We start from the raw sequence: 8982 nt of genomic DNA on the forward strand, positions 1-8982 counted from the left end.
TCTCTCTCCCTCTGTCCCTGCTCTTGCTTGTGTGCTTCTCTCCCTCTCAAATAAATAAATAAACAATCCTGAAAGAGAGAGAGAAGGAAAGAAAGAGCAATACTTTCCCATCAGCAGTTAAACTGTAAGTGTGTCTTGGTGTTTTGCTGTTTATGGGACTTGGTCATAAGGCATGATCCTTTCTCACCTTAGATGAGTGACCGAGGAGGTGGTGTTCCTTTGAGGAAAATTGACAGACTCTTCAACTACATGTATTCAACCGCACCCCGGCCTCGTGTTGAGACGTCCCGAGCAGTGCCCCTGGTATGTGATCAAGAAATAACAAAGTGTGAAAAAAGAAGAAAGAATTGAGTGTGTTTCTATGAATTGAAAAAAAAAATCAAATGAATACCAAATAAATTACCAAATAAATCAGTTAAGCAATTGTGTAGGGTATCCATGAGGGAGAAAGGAAGCTATTAGAAAAAAACACTTTCCTCTGAATTTAAACAGCCTGTGGCTCATTTCTTCGTTTGATTGAAAAGAGCACAAGACAGCGAATATTGTTTTACAGTTCTTACTGCCAAGCTGGATAGTGATATGTCAGTAGTTTCATGTGGTTAACCACATTTTGATATACTATGTCTAATAGGAAGACTGAGTTACCAGTTTTGCTAGCATTTGGTCAACACTGATTGAATCTTCAGTGTTGATTTTTTTTCCTCAAGTACTTATAATTAGAAAAAATCTCATAATCTAGACTCAGAAAAAAGCCTAGAGTTCTCATCACTTAATTGCCCACCTGGAAAAGGCTCAAATTATAATTGTTGTGGTGGTATTTTTTATTGATTTCAGTCACTTGTTTTCGGGTTTCCTTGCTCTCTAACCCCTAGAAAAGCGCTTTGCCAGATATCTGACCTGTAACTTGGGGAGAACTATTCTTTCGGGCTTTGAAACTTCTCTGGCATATGTGCTGGAGTTAGGCTAGAACAGATGAAATGCAGTATGAGTACAAAATAGATGTATCTATTTTAGATTCTTCCTAAGAAGTTACTAGAAGGACTTAGAGTTGTACCTGTTACACAGCACAGATTCTGTAGCTCAGCTGTAATCTAGTTCATGTCTTACCATACTTTTAAAATGATTACGCCAGGACTGTGCTGCTCACACTAAGGTGCGTATGCCTCCGTGCACTGGCAGACAGACACAGTCAAATAACAAACACGAGCCCCTTCTTAAATTCTGATTTTACTGTAAGAAGTAAGGGAGGGAGGGGTGTATAAATCACAGAGCTGTGTCTGGGATGGTAAGGGATCCAGGGCTGGGAACAGGAGAGCTGTCACCACCCTGAATCAAAGGGAGAAGTTGTTAGCGGAACCCAGAAGAAAGGATAGTAACCAAGCAGCTGCTTACACTCAAGGGGTCTAATCCCAAGGAAAGCTACCCTCAGTGGGAAGGAAACAGAGGAATGACTTCTGTGACTGGACTCCCTCTGAGCTACTACTGGGTTCCCCATTGTCTGGACCCACTGGAAGCAGAGGGCAGGGGAATCGTTGATAACATCCTCCCAGGGCAAGGAGCCATGTGGAGAATGGGTAGTTGATTTGGAAGGGTAAACAGAAACTCTGGTCAGAAAAGTCAAGGAATAAACAAGTGGGAGAGGTAGATGAAGCCAGAGCCTACATTTGTTAACAGCACTCTGATTCCTGAATCCACATAAGCTCTTAACTAAAGTGTTACATGGAGTATCATTGAACGTCTGGCTTGGTGATAAAAACTGTTTTTACACTTGTCCAAATGTTTTGCTTTGTATTAAAGAATTTGTAAGATTTATTCAGGTAAAGAAGGCCATTCTAGGAACTGGAGACAGGATGAACAAAGACACAGAAATGAAAAATAACATTTGTTTGAGGAACTTAAGAGCTGGAAATTTGGTCCAGCTGGACTAGAAAGAGGCAGAGACCTGAGGTCTTGAAAGTTCTTTTTAGAAGCTTGAATTTTTATCTCAAGGCAGTGGGTTGGGGATGGTAGGCAGGTAGGTCATGGTGTTAGTGGCGATGTGCTTTGTAGGTTTTTAAACAGGGGAGTGATTTGTCAGTGAGTGACAAAGTGGACTTATTATTGATCTATCCAGGTTCAGAACACCGGCTGAAAATTCATGGTATAAAGTCAAGAGATGTATCTCTGAGACTGCCAACAAAGCTTTTTCTACTCTTGCTCCTAAAAGAGAGAACATGTTTAATGTGATATTGCCAAAAGCAGTATTGGGATACCCTAGAGCAAGGCAGCAAAGAAGAGCAATGTGCTGTTCTAGGTCTACATGAGTCATTTTATAGAAAAAAGAAAAATGAGTTTTAAATGACCAGAGGGGAGCCGTCTAATGTAGTACCCCAACTAGGCTTCAGCTTGATCTGTATTAGTGGTTAGGTATTATTGAGCTCTTAGATGCAGGCTCTGAAGCTTCAGGATACTCAGAAGCATTCATTTTAACTAGAAAAGTATTTCACTGTGTGGCTTTCTGAATAGAATTTCACTTTTCTCATCTAACAGGCTGGTTTTGGTTATGGATTGCCCATATCACGTCTCTATGCCCAATACTTCCAAGGAGACCTAAAGCTATATTCTCTAGAGGGTTATGGGACAGATGCAGTCATCTACATTAAGGTAATAACTGTAGTCTTTTTGATTTAATGATAATTCTTTTGGTTATAAGAAAAGATGCCAGTATTTAGCTGTAATGAAATTTTCTTCTACCTCATCACTGTTAAGATAAAAGAATATGGTTTTTTACATAGGATCCCATGTATTTTCACAAATGATCTCCTTAACTGGGGGAAAGGACACACTCTGACCTGTGATGATCAGAACTATAGCTGTTAACAAAAAAAAAGTCGGGATGAAGTGGGAAATCACAAGTTATATATCACACAAATTTAATGTTAATGCAAAACACATGAATGGACATTGATCCCCCAATCTTTTGATGTACTGCCAGGGTCTTTTCTCCATATATGAGTCTGCAGATTCACATTTCGGTTGTCTCTCCTGCAGAAGCTATACTTAACCATGTATTGTTTTGATTTCTTTAAACAAAGAAACAACCAACTGCATAGTCTTTTTATTTATATGTAGTCCTTTACAGATGTCTTCTGACTCAGATCTGACAGCAATCTGTATATAACTTTTACTTCATGAGTCTTTCCAAAGCATTCATCTTAGTTTTCAAAGCACCTCCACCTACCCTCTATCCATCCATCCATCCATCCATCCATTTATTTATTTATTTGTTTATTTATTTTGCATTTTGTTTAAGCAATACTTGATTAAATTATGTGATTACAGTGATAGATGTGAGTGCATAAACATATTTGGGAACAAGCACAGGGGACACTTGTCTGACATATAGCTTACCTGGTGGGAGCAGAAACACTTAACCTGCTGGTCTGTGATGTTCCGTGTGTTTATCTGAGTTCAGCATATTTTACAGGGTTGGAGAGCCACCCAGCCCCACCAGCCCCCTGGATTGGTTAAGCAGTGGGCAGTAGATACCTAACTTAGTGACTCAAGTTTCTTGTTCCGGCCACTAGATGGCACCTATTTTATAGAAAATGGTGAAGACTGTAATGTAAAAAATAAGTTTATCCAAAAAGGTTAAATTTTTTCAAGATAATAATTCTTTCTCTTTTCTTTTAAACCATCTCAATTGTGAATAACTTGAAAAGGGCAACATGAAGGTACCATTTTTATCACCAAACGTAACATTTTTTATCTAGCCCATAAATCAAGTTCCGGTAGTTCTGGCATATTTAAAGAGAATATGTAGGTGAAAGGTTTTTTTTTTCCACTTTGTAAAAAAACAGAAGACAGGAATCTCATAAAATCATTAAAATCAGGGGCCTCCTCAGTGGCTCAGTCTGACTCTTGATACCAGCTCAGGTTGTGATCTTCAAGTCATGAGCTCAAGCCCTCATTGGGCTCCACACTGGATGTGGAGCCTACTTAAAAAAAAAAAAAAAAAGTCATTAAAATCAATGTCAAAAATTTCCTTACCATTATTGGAATGAAATTTCCTGTTCAATATTTTCTACGTCTTGGGAATACCCATGACCTAAGGTCAGAATCCTACTAAAATACCTTAACTTGAAGAAGATAAGGAGGAACATGGTTTATCTCAGGTTTCAGCAATTTGCAGGAAACTGAAATAGAACAGTGTGAATCAATGGTAATGATATGTTGGAAATGTGAAATAATGCACAATGCAGATTGGTGGCTCGAATGGCAGGAGGAGAAGACACAGGGTCAAACCCAAGGCCAAGAATTTGTCAGTCAAAAGCCTTAGACATAGTTTTATATTTATTGATAATGTTGTTATGATGACTTTTCAAAGTCCGTGACTATGCTGGAAAAAATAGTATTTTTTCTAACAAATAATTGAAATAGATTTCATGAAATGATTTTACAATTATGTATATTAAGGTGCATATGTCAGTTTTTATGCATTTACACTTAAATGGCTTTTTCAGTTAACCAACTTCTGTTCTGGGTCATGTTTTTGTAAGAGGCGTCTCCTATACCTATGTAAAATTTCATTCCAGCAGCTTCCAGGCTGTTTGGACAATTACTGCAAACAAAAAACTCAATCAATGTGCACACCAAGCAGTGCCATAGACTTAGTAAATAATGCATTGCAAATATGTACACTGTTTCAAAATGTATATAGATGGTATGAATGATTAGTAAAGTACAAATTCAATAAAGCACTGTTTAATTTGGAGTAACCTTTTGCCACTGTATACTCTCTCAAATAGTGGATTCTAAAAAAAAAAATGCCAGACTTAGGTCCCACTTTTTCTTTCAGGCTTTGTCAACAGAATCGATAGAGAGACTCCCAGTGTATAACAAAGCTGCCTGGAAACATTACAACACCAACCATGAGGCTGATGACTGGTGTGTCCCCAGCAGAGAACCAAAAGACATGACAACATTTCGCAGTGCCTAGATACGCTTGGGACACCTGGCAAATCCAGATGTGGCTTTTGTATTAAATTTGGAAGGGGTGACGTTCAGAACTACATTATACCAAATACTTCACATGTTTTTTTCAAAATTAATTATTTGGGTAGAATAAATGGAAAGTGAATTCCATTTATATCTGTTAAACCTCCTAAAGAATGAAATTGTACCTATTTTGCACTTATATTTTCACAGTGAATTGAGCATATTTTTAAACAACTGCAGTTTTGGTCAACTTTCCTCTTTATGGTAGACTTCAGAAGCATGGGGTCTTTGGGTTTCTGCAGGAAGCTGTTTGGTTTTTAAAGAACTTTTCATTTATGTGTGTTGGAAACCTTTCCTTAATGATTCTGATTAGCTAGTTAGCCATCCACCTGTTTTTTTGGAATTCTGCCATCCTTTCTTACTGTGTAATGACAGCTGTAATAAGATGGTTTTCAGATGTAGCAGTGAGTAAGTAGAAAACAGTTGCCATGTAAATGTGGCACCAGCCACCTTTCAGCATCTACATGCATCACCTCCACTCTGAAGTTGATTTTTCATTTTTTAATTCCATTGCAGAGGATTGTAATGGGTTCCCTGTGGAGCTAAGCCAAGATCGTAAGCAATCTACTCTGAATGTGCTTGTGATTAATGCAGGGGGAAATTTTTATACTAAAAACAAATTAGCAGCAGCTAAAATTCTAGAGAAGAAATTGAGGTGGAAGCAATGAGTCCAGAAAATTGAACTATTGATTACTGAGATTACCTAGGGGAGCTTTTGAGAGACAAGAGTTTGTTTTGGGTCTGACTCCAGACATACAGAATCAGACTCTCAACTGAGTCCGGAGCCCAGAAATCTCAATTTTTAGAATGCTTCCCAGGTGAGTCTGTTGCCTCACCTAGTTAGGAAACCACCCTTTTAAAGTGAATGTTATAAAGTAACAGAGATCTTTAGGTTTTGATTTTCACTTACTGCAAGGTCAGGCTTCTAGACTCCAGGAGAGACCAACACTCTCAGGCCTGGTGCAATTAAAAGCAGGTAGACAAAGTGACTGCATGAGAACAGTCAGGTAACTGAAGAATCAGAACCATAAAAGCACAAGTATTGATGAAGAACATATATTTTATAAGAAATATTTAGACTTTATTATCAGGAAAAATTCAACCAGGGCTTATCAATAGTTCTTTGCATTCATATGATGATTTCTAGTTTACAAATACTTTGGTGTAATATGATAGCTCTGCTGGGCTTTACAACAGATGTAAAATATACAAGGATGTATACCACCCAAGGTTGCACAGAATTGGAGTCAGGGCCTGAGTGGTTTTTGCTGATCACGGTCAGCTGTCAGGTCTGGGAAACCGTGAAATTAGGAGACTATGTTATTAGTCAGACCTCGACTTTTAAGGTGACAGGGAACTATATTGAAAATGAATTTTAAAGTAAGATTTTAAATATTTAAAAAACAGCTTTACTACTTAAAGGTGGGAACTTTATCTGGAAAATGCATTGGGCTGAAACACCTCATTCTCAAAAGGATTATGTGAGTTTAACAATTCTGTGTAAATTTGTAAATCAGAAGGGATGGAAGAGGGCAGTGAGTCTGGGACTGATATGTGAGAGGTGATAGTCCCAAGACTCAGGGTGAGTGGTTTGCCCGGGCTTTCTTAGCCAATTTGACCAAATGTTGGAAAAAGAGATCTTTTACCCAATATATCATTCCTTAATTATGGATTTTGTGAAAAATAATAGAATATGCTAATGGTGACATATTAGTTCAAGGTGTTACAGTTTATTAGCTTTAAATTACACTTTTTTGGTAATGATGAAATATTTTAGAATTCTTTGAATCAAAATACTTTCTTTCCTAAATGAGACATTTGTATAACTGACATAAACTTGATGTTTTACTTATAAAACACTTTCCCTCCCTCCCCAAAATTAAAGTTTTTCTCTATTTATGAGCTAAGTAATAATGTTTTTAAAGCAAAAGTGAAATGTTTTCCTTTAGCTTCTTTTTAAGCTATAGCCTCTTTTTTACTTTGTTATACGGTAATGGACAGAAAATTACATAAAAAAGTGTTTGAGGGGTAGCATTCTCCTCTATGGTTTCAAATCATTGTGCTACCTGGAAAGTTTTTAGATTCTTAACCTATTTTCTCCACCAGCATTTAGTGTGATGCCATGTAGATACGGAAGTATATAGAAGGATGAGAAGTGGATACTAAGTGATTTCTTTTTATAACCTGGGCATTTAATAAATGTGCCAACATTTTTTAGGAAGATTCGCAAAAATATTCTGCCCTATCCTTAAAATACTGGCTGACTTTAGATATCTTGATTCTTAATAGTGATCACTTTCTTGCACTGTGAAGTTTTTACATGAAGATGTTGAAGTGGAAGTCTACCATATGATATTATAAAATGTTTTGTGTGTGGCAATAAACTGAAAACATGGACCAACTCTTACTTTGAAAATTAATTGGGTCAATTTAGAGTTTTCTAATATAATTATATTTTTAAAATTAAAATCTCTTCCATTACCAAGTGTCAGTGTTCCATAAACATTCAAATAGTTGCAACTAGATGGCTCACACTGAGACTGTCTTCAGTAGAGGAAATGTTTGGAACTTAGGTCTCTAATGTGTATATTCTAATGGAGAAGGCAAGAGGTAGAATTTGTATGGTTTGAGTTATACCAGGTTTTAAATATCCAAAATCTACTGATGACTGACTCACTGCTTAAGTGAAGATCTTCTGTTGTGTGATTTTTGAAAGGTTGTATTAACATGCTCTTTGAATAACTTTTCACAGTATAAGTAATGTAGGAAGGGCCTTTATTTGACTAGCATTACCCTCTGTACCCTCAATTGAAGAGTCAGAACTAAATCTAGTCAAAGGTAGATTCCTGTCTTTATTCCTGAATAATGGAACATGATGGCAACTTCCCATCATTGTTAAATCCAGCAAGCTCCATAACCAACTCCATAGGTGAAAAAGTGGGGAAACCAACCACTAGTGTTCCTGTTCCTTTGTGGCCCATGAGTGACTCATCAGATAGGAAGCCAGAAACCAGTCAACCAGTTTCAGTCTGTGTCTTCAATTGCTTTGTCATAAATGTAAAGTTTTCACAGATGGGTAATCAGGATTGAGCTAGCTGGTTTGCAAATAGGGCTTTTCCTGGAGGAACTTTACATCCTATGTGATTAACTTCTGACCCCAGTGATTAATCTTCTTACAGCCAAGCCCAGTGCTTGAAAAAATACTATAATGAGGTATGAAGGATTTTATATATGTCAAAAAAGAACACACGCTGGTTTGCTGAGTTTAGGCATTCTAAAACTAGACTGCCCTTTTGTTCTATTTACATGTTTGGAAAGAATTAGACACCACCACACACTTTTTTCTAGAGTCTTCACATTTCTTTACCAATTGCTAACCATAGGATTTTAGCAGGAAGAGACAAGATTGCCATTTTGTTTCTTTCATTTACAACATGAAATTTAATCTGTATGTGTGTGTGTGTATATATGTATATATATATATATATATATATATTTGCTTAACCAAATGAGCCACCCAGGTGTCCCACACTGTATGTGTGTGTGTATATATATATACACACACACACACACAAATGAGCCACCAAATGAGCCACCCAGGTGTCCCACACTGTATGTGTGTGTATACACACACACACACACACACACACACACACACACACACACACATACAGTGTGGGACACCTGGGTGGCTCATTTGGTTAAGCAAATGCCTTCGGCTTGGCTCCTTACTTAGTGGGGAGCCTGCTTTTCTCTCTGCCTCTGCCTGCCACTCTGCCTGCTTATGCACTCACTCTTTCTCTCTCTCTGACAAATAAATAAATAAATAAAATCTTAAAAAAAAAGAACAGTGCTTGTCACTTAGCGAACATAATATAGGTGTATATTATTATTCTTATTAATACTCTTTCCTCACTGGGGCCAGTATTGTACATAGTTATACAC

General features: G+C 37.3%; 1 protein-coding gene across 1 annotated transcript in view; it reads left to right on the forward strand.

Annotated features, from left to right (window-relative positions):
* The window catches only part of LOC111144206 (pyruvate dehydrogenase kinase 1), a 31681-nt gene extending 24242 nt beyond the window's left edge, over positions 1 to 7439 (forward strand). Inside the window, exons 9-11 of the mRNA XM_022498419.1 lie at positions 193 to 303; positions 2530 to 2643; positions 4838 to 7439. Coding sequence (XP_022354127.1) covers positions 193 to 303; positions 2530 to 2643; positions 4838 to 4978 — 366 coding nt within the window. The 3' untranslated portion in view covers positions 4979 to 7439. The remainder of the gene's footprint in view (positions 1 to 192; positions 304 to 2529; positions 2644 to 4837) is intronic.
* Positions 7440 to 8982: the final 1543 nt, after the last annotated feature.

This window comes from Enhydra lutris, unplaced genomic scaffold (assembly GCF_002288905.1).
Source record: "Enhydra lutris kenyoni isolate GAN:26980312 unplaced genomic scaffold, ASM228890v2 scaffoldscaffold1, whole genome shotgun sequence".
Classification (NCBI taxonomy): domain Eukaryota; kingdom Metazoa; phylum Chordata; class Mammalia; order Carnivora; family Mustelidae; genus Enhydra; species Enhydra lutris.